This window comes from Zootoca vivipara, chromosome 9 (genome assembly GCF_963506605.1).
Source record: "Zootoca vivipara chromosome 9, rZooViv1.1, whole genome shotgun sequence".
In the NCBI taxonomy this organism is placed as follows: domain Eukaryota; kingdom Metazoa; phylum Chordata; class Lepidosauria; order Squamata; family Lacertidae; genus Zootoca; species Zootoca vivipara.
Genome location: NC_083284.1, coordinates 2,231,728 through 2,244,886, shown reverse-complemented (window position 1 = coordinate 2,244,886; position 13,159 = coordinate 2,231,728). Strand labels below are relative to the sequence as shown.

The following is a 13,159-nucleotide window of genomic DNA, read 5'->3' as shown; positions in this document are numbered from 1 at the left end:
ATTGCCTTGGATCCAAACCATCTCTGCTCAGAGTGATCTCATCCCTCCTGATTGGCCAGCCCGGGTGGGAGTCGCTTTCCTTGGGTGGATGGCAGCCAATGACAACACAGGGAGCAGACATCCACAATGTGGGATTGTGATTTACCGTCCCTCGAACAAAGCATAAAGGAGTCCTTGAAGGCGAGCCTTTTTGTGGTTATGAAAATAAAACCGTGTGTGGATACAAAGCTCAGACAAAGGGCCTTTTAAAAGGATTTAATGTTCTGTTTATCGTAGTGCATTCAACCTTCCCCGGGCTGGAAAAACCCAACAAGCGTCGGCTGAGAAAGACATGCTCTTCCTAGCAGGAGTTCGGCCTGTTGTAGCTGATCGTATCGCAAACCGCCTGGCTCATTAGAGATGTACATTGGCTGGGATGCCAACCACGGCAGCTCAGGGAGGAGTGGGGGAAGCCCGGCACTCCAGGCGCCGGGGCACAAAACGGGCACTCGTCTGGCCTGGTGCCCTCCAGGCTGCAGGTCAAAGTGCTGGGTTTCAAATGCTTGTTTCTGGAGCCAGGCCCAGAGTGGCAAAGGAAACACCAACCCCACAAATGACATAAAGGTGGCACCGTGTGAAAGCTGGCAGTAGCGGGAAGTGCACTTGCAAGAATCAGGAACTGGTTGCGTTTCTGCTCCCAAAGACGGCACGGGCGATGGGCTTTGTTTAGCATATGCATTGCAGAGAACAATAGACTCATAGGTGGTACCTGGACGATCCGTCGAGCTTGCATGGTGGTCTGTTAACAATGGTTTGAGGGGACACCATAAGATGTCTCCTCAAGCAGTTGTTCTCCTACACTTTGCAGTCTATTTTCCACCATCATTTTTCTTAGCACACAAGGTCCATTTTTTAAAGTGGATTTGTTCCGTCCGCAAGAGTGCCAAATCTGCTTTAACTGCACAGACTGAATTTGTCCCACACCGTTGAATTGCACCCACAAAATAGCTGTGTGTTGCAAGTGTCCAAATTTAGCCCTTGCTGGATGGTTCCAGAAGCAACGTTTGGGCTTGGTCTCAAAACTCCTTGAGAAATAGCTCATTTATTCACGCGGCATTTCTGAGGAGGGTCTCGAGGAGCCACTCCTCAATGGCGGTTGAAGGACTTAGGAGGGCCCTGGCAATTGTGTGCATGCATGCACAGTTCCCAAGAAGTCCGGAACTGTGAGTGCCCACCCTCAGGAGTCAAGGATGTCAAGCAAGACATCAGGACCCTGGACAGAAGACAAGGGAGCTGGAGGTGAGGGGAAGGGAGCCTTCTGGGTTGCTTTAGCGCTGGCCAGAACATCTGAAGAGCCTGCTGGATCAGGCCAGTGGCCCTTCTAGTCTAGTCCCGGATGCCCATGGGAATCCTGCAGTCAGGATTTGAGCACCAGAGCAATTCTCTCTCCCTGTGGTTTCTAGTATTGAGAGGCATTGTTGCTTCTGGCTATGGAGGCAGAGGAACAGCCATCATGTCTAGTTGACATTGATAGCCCTCTCTTTTATGAATTGGTCTAATCCTGTGTAAAGTGTGGACTGGAACCCAGGAGACCAGGGTTCAAATCCCAACTCGGCCATGGAGCTCGCTGTGTGTCCTTGGGCCAGTCCCTCCCTCTCAGCCTAACCTACCTTTCAGGGTTGTTGCGGGAATTAAATGAGGAAAGGGGTGAAGCCATGTCAGCCACCTTTAGCTCCTTGGAGGAAAAGGTGCGATAGAAAGGCAATGGTGTGACCAGAATTGGACATGGTATTCCCAACAAAGTCACACCATGGCAGCTAGACTGGTGACTGGGAGCGGCCGCCGAGACCACATAACACTGGTCCTGAAAGACCTACATTGGCTCCCAGTACATTTCCAAGCACAATTCAAAGTGTTGGTGCTGACCTTTAAAGCCCTAAACGGCCTCGGTCCAGTATACCTGAAGGAGCATCTCCTCCCCCATCGTTCTGCCCGGACACTGAGGTCCAGCGCTGAGGGCCTTCTGGCGGTTCCCTCGCTACGAGAAGCCAAGTTACAGGGAACCAGGCAGAGGGCCTTCTCGGTAGTGGCACCCACCCTGTGGAATGCCCTCCCACCAGAGGTCAAAGAGAAAAACAACTACCAGACCTTTAGAAGGCATCTTAAGGCAGCCCTGTTCAGGGGAGCTTTTAATGTTTGATGGATTTCTGTATTTTAATATTTTGTTGGAAGCCGCCCAGAGTGGCTGGGGGAACCCGGCCAGATGGGCGGGGTATAAATAATAAATTATTATTATTATTATTATTATTATTATTATTATTATTATTATTATTATTATTATTATGGGTTTGTATAGGGACATTATGATAGTGGCAGTTTTATTTTCAATTCCTTTCCTAATGATCCTTGATATGGAACTTGCCTTTTTTATGGTCGCTGAACATGAATTCAACATCTTCATCAAGCTATCCACTGTGGACCCTGAGGTCTCATTCCTGGTCACCCCCAGTTCAGACCCCCAAGTGTTAAGTTTTTTTTTTTGTTTATGTAGAGATTTCCGAGTCTTGATCCTGGTCCGCAGCAGAATGTGAACCTTTTGAGCCGTGGACCTTGCCTTGACCCAGCTCCCTTTTCTGTTCCTTCTCAGATCCCTACGCCACCGTCTCCTTCCTACACCAGAGCCAGAAGACGGTGGTTGCAAAGAACACGTTGAACCCCACCTGGGACCAGACCCTGATCTTCCATGAGATCGAGATCTATGGAGCCCCCCAGAACATTGCCGACTCCCCTCCCAACATCGTGGTTGAAATCTACGACCACGACACCTATGTAAGTGGGTGGGAACTTGAGAATACACCGTGGAAATGGGGCGGGTAATCTCAACAAAGGTTTGTTCAGGATACTGAAGATTACAATTATTTGTATGCCGCTTTCAAAGGAGGATCAGGCCAAGGGTCCACCCCCTTCGCACTGTTCTTCATCCTGTTCTCACTGTGGCTGAACAGTCGCCCATTATGGGAAACCTGCAAGCAGGATCCGAGCATAAGAGCATCTCTCCCCTCCTGTGGTTTCCAGCCACTGAGATTCAGAAGCATCGCTGCCTCTGACTGTGGAGGCAGAGGAGAGCCATCCTGGCTAGGAGAATTCGATAGCCCTTTCCTCCATGAATTTGCCCAATCCTTTCTTAAAGCTATCAACATAGGAGGCTAAACAAAATTTAAAAAATTCTTCCAGTAGCACCTTAGAGACCAACTAAGTTTGTCATTGGTGTGAACTTTCATGTGCATGCACACTTCTTCAGATACATAGGAGGCTGTTGGTGCCTTTTGTGGAAGCAAATTCCATTGCTTAATTTTGCACTTTCTTTTTCTTTTTTAGCATGCATATACATTGCTATTTGTTAATTTCTGTGCCGTCCTTCATCCGAGGATCACGGGGTGGCTTACAATATAATAACTCAAAATTGCATAGCAATGAACAAAAGCAACCCCCATCATGTATATTGCACCTACATGTGCGCTTATGTAGCGCATCTATGCGCTCGACGCATGTATCCAGCTCCTGCAATGCTCCTGCGCTTCTCACTGGGGCTTGTTCAGGAGAATGTCGTGCTGAATTGCAATGATAATTCTGTCCTTATAGCTATTTTCTGGAAGCCTGGCTATCTCTGAACATTGGGCCCCACTTTCAGTGAAGCTGTGTGTGCACGGCTGCCTTGTCCCCCTTTCCTGACTCTCTCCCTCTCCCCAGGGTGCAGACGAGTTCATGGGGCGCTGCATTTGCAAGCCAAGCCTGGACCACAAGCCGAGGTTGTCGTGGTACCCCATCTTGAGGGGCAGCCGTGGAGCGGGAGAGCTGTTGGCTGCCTTTGAGCTCATCCAGCGCGAGAAGGTGAGCTGAGGGGAGGTGGGGGTCTTGGGTGTTGGGGCAGGAGTCTGCCCAGGGCACCGCAGAAGGCCTAAGAAGGGTTTTCCCACATCTAGAACCCAGAGGCTGGCCTTTCCGTCTCTGAGGATGCAGAAACCCAGGGGGAGCTCAGCTACTCCAAGCTGGCTTGCAGCCTCCCTGGGAGTCGTAGAACGGATTGCCTGAACCCCAGCCAGTCAAGCCTAATTGAATGTTCTTGTTTATGGAGCAGCGTTTGGCATCCAGGTGGCGGTTTTTATTTATTTGCTTGCTTGTTATAAAAACACATTGTTTCTTTGGCTGCGGGGCTCCTCCAGAGAGCACACAATGAGAGAAATTCAAAAACATTAGCATAAAATAGCCAGAAAATGATTGCATAAAGCCTTCTCTGCTCTCTCTCTCTCTCTCTCTCTCTCTCTCTCTCTCTCTCTCTCTCTCTCTCTCTCTCTCTCTCTCTCTTCTCTCCTTCCTTCCTTCCTTCCTTCCTTCCTTCCTTCCTTCCTTCCTTCCTTCCTTCCTTCCTTCCTTCCTTCCTTCCTTCCTTCCTTCCTCCTTCCTTCCTTCCTTCCTTCCTTCCTTCCTTCCTTCCTTCCTTCCTTCCTTCCTTCCTTCCTTCCTTCCTTCCTTCTTTCTTTCTTAGAAAACACCAGAATAAAAAAGTTTAGAAACTCATACGGTTAAAGGCAGCTGCAGCAGACTGGGATCAGCCAGCTCTATGACCACAGAAAAAGGCTTAGTGGAAAACAAAATAAGAGCCACTTGTAAATCAGGTCTGGTGGGAAGGGGATGGGTGCTACCACTGAAAAGGCTCCGCTCAAAGTGGCTGATCAGGAGGGAAAAGGATGCTATGGGCTCAATTCAGAGATCGTGAAAAACCATGGCTGGTGCAATGAGAAAACCATGGTTTATTATTGCTTTTGCTTTCCGTCAACCCAGCTTCATAATTTCCTGTGTTCATATTTGTTCCTGTGATGCAGCAGCAATTGACGTGGACCCTTTACTGTGAAAAGGATTTAATGTGCGAATCCGGTTGTTTTTTGTGAAAGTGATAGGGTATTTTTGTCTGGCAGGCCTCCGCAAACCATGGTATGTGACAACCTTCCCCACCTGGTTTGCAAGTTGACATAGTTTCATGTGTAAAAACACACACCATGAGATGGATTTACCATAATTGCATTTGAATGTATTTTATTAAAAAGTAGAAGTCCTTGACCTTTGCCTGCCCACCCTGTGAGTTCAGCTTCTTCCTGGCTTTTGCATTTCGAGACCTGCAACAAAATGTTGCAGAGGAGAATGATCCTGTTTTGTCAGCCAGCTCATTGGCAGAATGCTCCATTCCATCCCCCCTCCCTCTGTTCTTCTGTTATCCTCCCAATAGGCACTGAGTGTTCTGTGACCAATGAGGATGCTCAGGGATTATCTAGCTGCTTGGGGGGGGGGGTCAGATGCTTCCCTCTTATTTCTGGGTTGTGTCATTTTGGATGACAGGCACTTTGGGAAATGACTTTGCTATTGGTATGCTGTACATATCAAAGCCAGCAGTCTCACCCTGCCTCCCAACTGGTGGAAGTGGTCTTGATGACATCACAGGCCTGGACCAGTCAGTGCTGCTTCTGCTGTTTGAAGAACTCCGCTTGATTACTCTGTTCAGCAAAATACATTTGGGTGATGTGCAATTGAGGGTGATTTCTGGTTAGCCCCAGTGCTCTAAAAATGCCCCGCCTGTCTTTAATCTGAGCTGAGCACATTACAGATTTATTTACAGTGAGTCTAACCCTTGATCCTTTTAGTAATAGTACCACTGTATTCTGCTCTGGTCAGACCTCACCTGGAGTACTGTGTCCAGTTCTGGGCACCACAGTTCAAGAAGGATACTGACAAGCTGGAACGTGTCCAGAAGAGGGCAACCTTAATATATTAGACAACTGGGCCAAAGCAAACAAGATGAATTTTAACAAGGAGAAATGTAAGGTACTACACTTGGGCAAAAAAAAAATGAAAGGCACGAATACAGGATGGGTAACACCTGGCTTGAGAGCAGTACATGTGAAAAGGATCTAGGAGTCTTGGTAGACCACAAACTTGACATGAGTCAGCAGTGTGATGCAGCAGCTAAAAAAGCAAATGCAATTCTGGGCTGCATCAACAGGAGTATAGCATCTAGATCAAGGGAAGTAATAGTACCACTGTATTCTGCTCTGGTCAGACCTCACCTGGAGTACTGTGTCCAGTTCTGGGCACCACAGTTCAAGAAGGATACTGACAAACTGGAACGTGTCCAGAGGAGGGCAACCAAAATGGTCAAAGGCCTGGAAACGATGCCTTATGAGGAACGGCTTAGGGAGCTGGGTATGTTTAGCCTGGAGAAGAGAAGGTTAAGGGGTGATATGATAGCCATGTTCAAATATATAAAAGGATGATCCATAGAGGAGGGGGAAAGGTTGTTTTCTGCTGCTCCAGGGAAGCGGACACGGAGAATTGGATTCAAACTACAGTGGAACCTCGGTTTACGAACACCTCGGTTTACAAAGTTTCGGTTTACGAATGCCACGGACCCATCTGGAACGGATTAATTCACTTTCCATTACTTTCAATGGGAAAGTTCGCTTCCGTTTATGAACGCTTCAGTTTATGAACAGACTTCCGGAACAAATTACACCCATGCTTCGGGTAAGGTACGCTTCAGGTCGAGTTCTCCGCGGACCCTTCTGGAAGAGATTAATCCACTTTCCATTACTTTCAATGGGAAAGTTCGCTTCAGTTTATGAACGCTTCAGTTTAAGTACTCCGCGGACTGTCTGGAACAGATTAATCCACTTTCCATTACTTTCAATGGGAAAGTTTGCTTCAGTTTATGAACGCTTCAGTTTATGAACAGACTTCTGGAACCAATTGTGTTCATAAACCGAGGTACCACTGTACAAGAAAGAAGCTTCCACCTAAACATTAGGAATAACTTCCTGACAGTAAGAGCTGTTCAGCAGTGGAATTTGCTACCAAGGAGTGTGGTGGAGTCTCCTTCTTTGGAGGTCTTTAAGCAGAGGCTTGACAGGCATATGTCAAGAATGCTTTGATGGTGTTTCCTGCTCGGCAGGGGGTTGGACTGGATGGCCCTTGGGGTCTCTTCCAACTCTACGATTCTATGATTCTATGATTCTAGCTCAGCATTGCCAACACTGACTGGCTGCAGCTCTCCAGGGTTTCCGGCAGGAAGTCTTCCCCCCAGCTCTGAACCTAAGAAGAGCTTGCTGGATCAGGCCAGCAGCCCATCTCCTCCAGAGTCCGGTCCTCACATGTCACCCAGATGCTCCCAAGGAAAACCCGCAAGCAGGAGCCAAGCACAGGAGTCCTCTCCCCTCCTGTGGCTTCCAGCAACTGTGATTAGAGCCATAGAGTTGGAAGGGACCCAAGGGTCATCTAGTCCAACCCCCTGCAAGGCAGGAATCTCAGCTCAAGCATCCATGACAGGTGGCCATCCAACCTCTGCTTAAAATCCTCCAAGGAAGGAGCGCCCGCCAACTTCCACCCCACAGTTGAGCAGATCTTACTGTCCAAATGTTTAGTCAGAATCTCCTTTCATGCAACTTGAAGCCATGGGTTCAAGTCCTACCCTCCAGAGCAGGAGAAAGCAAGTTTGCCCCATCTTCCATGTGACAGCCCTTCAGATATTGGAAGATGGTTCTCCTGTCTTCTCTTAGTCTCCTCTTTTCCAGGCTAAACCTACCCAGCTCCTTCAAACGCTCATCATAAGGCTTTGGGGACCCGGGTGGCGCTGTGGTCTATACTACTGAGCTTCTTGGGCTTGCTGATCAGAAAGTTGGTAGTTCAAATTGCTGCGACGGGGTGAGCTCCCGCTGCTCTGTCCCAGCTCCTGCCAACCTAGCAGTTCGAAAGCACGCCAGTGCAAGTAGATAAATAGGGACCGCTTTGGCGGAGAGGTAAACAGCGTTTCTGTTCGCTCTGGTTTTTGGCATGGTGTTCCCGTTGCACCAGAAGCAGTTTAGTCCTGCTGGCCACATGACCCGGAAAGCTGTCTGTGGATAAACGTCGGCTCCCTCGGCCTGAAAGCCAGATGAGAGCCACAACTCCATAGTCGCCTTTGACTGGACTTAACCACCCGGGGGTACTTTACCTTTACCATAAGGCTTAAGGCTTAGCTGCTCTAGCTAGCTAGTAGCCTGGAGAGGCCCTGGGGAATGGAATCTAGGGCCTTTTGCATGTAATCTCCTGCAGGGTTGTCCCCCCTGGACCCAAGATCACCTGCTTGTGAAAGGGCCAGATCCCTTGAGGATGTTGAACCTTTTCACCAGGGATTAATAATGATTTTGTGCATGCTGTATAGGCTTTGTGCACAATCTGCTTCTGGTCGTCTCTCTGCTTGGAGGGCAAGACCGCTCACTCTGTTTTCTTTGGGCAAGGATGCATATCACCCTCTGCTGATTCCCTATCTGTTCTCCGCCATCTGATAGTTTTCCATAGACAGCCTGTTCTGCTTCTGCTGTGGTTAAGTGGGGCCGGGTGTTGCTTTTCCAAGGGAAATGCGGACCTTTGAGGCTTTGGGGGACAGAAGTGGGGGAGCTACACGCCCTCCTTCAACTCACGGGTCTGTTCCCATTAGGGCAGTGGTTCTCAACCTGCGGGTCCCCAGATGTTGTTGGACTACAACTCCCATCATCCCTAGTGGGAAGGTCCAGCAGTCAGGGATTCAAGAAGGATACTGACAAGCTGGAACGTGTCCAGAAGAGGGCAACCAAAATGGTCAAAGGCCTGGAAACAATGCCTTATGAAACAATGGCTTAGGGAGCTGGGTATGTTTAGCCTGGAGAAGAGAAGGTTAAGGGGTGATATGATAGCCATGTTCAAATATATAAAAGGATGCCATATAGAGGAGGGAGAAAGGTTGTTTTCTGCTGCTCCAGAGAAGCGGACACGGAGCAATGGATTCAAGCTACAAGAAAGAAGATTCCACCTAAACATTAGGAAGAACTTCCTGACAGTAAGAGCTGTTCGGCAGTGGGATTTGCTGCCAAGGAGTGTGGTGGAGTCTCCTCCTTTGGAGGTCTTTAAGCAGAGGCTTGACAGGCATATGTCAAGAATGCTTTGATGGTGTTTCCTGCTTGGCAGGGGGTTGGACTGGATGGCCCTTGTGGTCTCTTCCACGTCTATGATTCTATGATTCTATGATTGTGGGAACTGTAGTTCAACAACATTTGGGGACCCACAGGTTGAGAACCACTGCATTAGGGGGACATCTCTCTCGGAGAGCTGTGCCAGGGAGCCAAAAGTGCAAAGTGTCTCTGTGTTTATCTCGCTATCCAGCAGGCAAGGAGTGTTCTGTGCTGGGCTGAGGGAAGACACGTCCTGAGTCTCTGCAGCGGGAAGGAGAGGCTGCTTTGTCGGTGGGCAGCCCCTGCCAGCTGGCATGGCTGCTCTGTTGACGTTGGCAGGGGTCAGGAACAGTGCCTGGCAGGAGAAAAGGCAGCGCTGGGGTTGCGGCACTTGAGGAGCGGTTGGCAGATGGGATAATTTTGACATCTAAGGAGTGTCTGGCTGGCTGGCTGGCTGGGCGAGAATGAGGCCTCGGCAAACGGATGCGCTGCCCTGGCAGCGATGACGGCAGCATGCTGTAGCATAACTAGAGCACCAAACTGGGAGGGGCAGCCAGGGGCACAAAAGATAGAATCAGGATTCAAGATTGGGGAACGGAGCCAAAACTGACGGCCAGGGCTTAGATTTGATGAGGCCCTAAGCTTCCGAAGGCAACGGGGCCCTTTATATGTCCAGCTGTCCTTTGTCAACAACAAATTGTTGCTGGTTTTTTGTGTTGAAAGATGCTATATGGTAATTTATGGACCTAATAGACACCCTATATATATAGAAATGAGCAAACCCAGTGATATTTTAGGGAGCAGGCTAGCAGGCGGGGCCCATGACTTACATCATAGGAGCCTACACAACACAAAACAATGTTGCTGTATGTAGGTTTTATTTTATTTGTTTTTTTATCTTACATTTTGGAAATGTACATCCAATTTTTTTTCCTTTAAATTTTTTTGGGGCCCCTAAGCTACAACCTGTTTAGCTACTATGTAAATCCGGCATTGCTGACAGCATTAGTTTTTAAGGAGAGGTTGGATGGCCACCTGTCAGGGATGCTTTAGTTGAGATTCCTGCCTTGTAGGGGGTTGGGCTAGATGAGCCTTGGGGTCCCTTCCATCTCTACAGTCCTATGATTCTACCTGGGCATTGAGTGTTTAATGGGATTCAGGCCATTTGCAAAATTCGGCGTCAGTTGCAGTGTCCCAGCTCGGAGGATATTATGACAAGTTTCTAGTCCTAATGGAATCTTAAAAAAAACACCCAACTCAAAACTGGTGAAAGCAAGTATGGAGTTGGATTCAAGTCCTACCACCATCATGGGCTTATATGGGATTGAGCTGGAGAAAATGGAAAGGAAAGCAGTTTGCAGGTTTTAAATGGGGGTGCATTAGCAAAAGCTATGGGGAGGAATGGGGTTGTACAAACTTTCTAGTGTTCAGGTAGGGAGACGCAACCTCCCTCTTATCCTTTCTCCATCTTGACTACCATTCTCTTGTCTCTACAGTTAGCAAAACCCCAGACATCTCCCCACTTTATCCCCTGCTCCAAAGTTGCAAATTCTTTGTGAACCTAACCTGGGACCTGTTGGCCTCCGCCTGTCTCGAGAGACAATGGAGTGCGCCTCCGGGGGTGAAGTCAAACTGTTGTGTTAGCAGCACTGAAGTGACCTCCCCGTGACGCAAACCTGGGCAAGTGTGTCTGGAGGGCCTGGGCTGCCCCGATGATAAGACCCCCTCCTGGGTCTCACTGATGGGGTCCAAAGGAAAGCAGAGCAAGACATTTGGCCCCAGCTTGGCGCCATCCAACCGCCTTAGGGACTCCGCTCTGGATCTGTGCAAGGTTTACTCCTTGGCCTTCTCTGGAAGATGTCCTGCAAGGTAGCGGAGGTTTAGGATCAGGATTTTCCTTCTCCTAGATGGGCTACCTCCCCAGGTGGACAAACCCCACCTGCCCCCTCACTTCCCCCTGCAGCACAGGCAGAAACCGCCTTCTTGGACCCACTATCAGTCTTGTCTGCTCAATCCACTGGAGCATGTCTTTTCCCTGACTCACCAAGGGCTTGAGACCCATCGGCTCCCTTCACCTGGTCTAGCCATCACATTCTGACAGCTTCTAGGAGCCACAGGAGAGAGCTGAGAGCAGGGTGGGCACCAAAGGTGGACAAACTACCCCAGAAGGAGCACAACATCCTCTGGAAGTACTACTCCATCCCTACTATGCCACATGGTCCATAAAACTCAAAATCAAGCATTTCTAGAATCATAGAGTTGGAAGGGACCTCAAGGGTCATCTAGTCCAGTGTTTCTCAACCTTTTTTGGGCCAAGGCACACTTGTTCCATGAAAAAAATCACGAGGCACACCACCATTAAAAAAGTTAAAAAAATTAACTCTGTTAATTATGACTGTAAGAAACACTTGCCAATTGCTGTGTTGGTTGCAATCTCCTGTAATAAGGCTTCACAAGCCGCTGATTTATCTGCCAGCACAATCCTTTGCTCAGCAAGTTTCAGGTTAAGCTCATTCAGCCAGCTTCTTTAAGTTTGTCTAAAACCACCCTCCCGTGGTGGTGGCGGTTGAGAGCTGCGTTCGCCCCGCGTCGTGACCCGGCCGGCTTCCTTTCCGGCGGGTTAGTGTTGAATATTGGCGGCCGCCAGGCACGTGACAATGCAAATCGCCCTTCTCGTCGCCGCACGTTGCGGCACACCAGCCAGCGTCTCGCGGCACACTAGTGTGCCGCGGAACAGCAGTTGAGAAACGCTGATCTAGTCCAACCCTCCGCAATGCAGGAATCTTTGGCTCAACATGGGACTCGAACCCATAACTCTGAGATGCAGAGCCTCCTTCTCTACCGACTGAGCTATCCCAACCCGCATTGGTTGAACTAAGCCAACATTGGATTTTCATTTAACGTGCCTCGTTGAGTCAAATTTCAGAATTCCACCGTATTTATTTGTGTGTGTGTGTGTTTTCCGATTATTCCTCCCTGGTATCTGAGTGAAGTTCCTTCTGGCAGCTTTATAGGTCCTGGGGGGTTTGCATTGTCAGGACTAGTAAGAAGAGGAGGCTGAGTGAGGCAGGAGCCCTTGGAAGGAAACCAAGCGTTTTACAATCTTTAAATCATTTTTTTACAAGAACTCTATATGGTGGCATGGTAGTCATGTTCCCATTTATGGGCAGGGAATGGAGAGGTTATAGAGTTGCCACCGGAAAAGTTTCCCCTCAGGGGAGAGATCTGAATGGAGCGTCCTGCCCCCCAGGGGCCTTCTGCTAGCCCCGAGGGGCCTTGAGCATGGGGGAAAGCCGCTGGGATCAAGGTGGGCGATTCTGCGTGCTTTGGGTGCTTGCCCCCCGGGGCTGGTTAAGGGTGTAGGGGAGGGGATGGCTGGCTGGCTGGCTGGGCCAGGGAGGAGGTTGGGGGTGGGAGGGAAGGTCTAATCTATGGGTCAGCAAGGTTTATCTTGCCTGGGCTGGATCGGTCCCACGGAGATCCCTTTGTGGGCCAGATCATGCATGCCCGCCCATGATTTTTGGTGTCTGCACATGCACAGACGTGATTTACTGCACCACAGAAGCAAGTCCCTGCGCCACGCTGCACCGGTTTAGCACAGCACACGAGTGGGTGGCTCAGTTCGGGGGTGGCTCGTGGGCCGGTCAAACAACTTCCGTGGGCCGCTTCCGGCCCACGGGCCTTAGGTTGCTGCCGCCTGGTCTAATCCTTCTCATGGTGCCATTGTCTGAGCTTTTGGGCAATTTTAAAGGGTACGTTCTTTCAAATCTTCCTGGTTTGCATTTGTTCTTCTCTGTATTTTATCCCGCTAAGTTGCTCTGAGACCTTTACTTCCTATAAAGCAGGCATAGGCAAACTCGGCCCTCCAGCTGTTTTGGGACTACAACTCCCATCATCCCTGACCACTGGTCCTGTTAGCTAGGGATGATGGGAGTTGTAGTCCTAAAACATCTGGAGGGCCGAGTTTGCCTATGCCTGCTATAGAGCAACAAACAAATGTAATACAGTGGTCAAACACTGAAACACTGCAAACCCAGAAGTAAGTGTTCCAGTTTGCAAACTTTTTTCAGAAGCTGAATGTGCTCTGTTTTGAGTGTTATGCTTCCATTTTGAGTGCCACACTTCTGATTTAAGTGTTACGCTGAGGTCAACTGTTTTTGCTATTT

The 13,159-nt window shown here is 49.2% G+C and overlaps 1 protein-coding gene across 9 annotated transcripts in view; it reads left to right on the top strand.

The window, feature by feature from the left end:
- Nucleotides 1-13,159, top strand: part of DYSF (dysferlin) — a 178,204-nt gene that overhangs the window by 98,148 nt on the left and 66,897 nt on the right. For all 9 annotated transcript variants that reach the window (XM_060278297.1, XM_060278298.1, XM_060278292.1 and 6 more), the window contains 2 exons: nt 2,627-2,808; nt 3,730-3,870. In XM_060278297.1, coding sequence (XP_060134280.1) covers nt 2,627-2,808; nt 3,730-3,870 — 323 coding nt within the window. The remainder of the gene's footprint in view (nt 1-2,626; nt 2,809-3,729; nt 3,871-13,159) is intronic.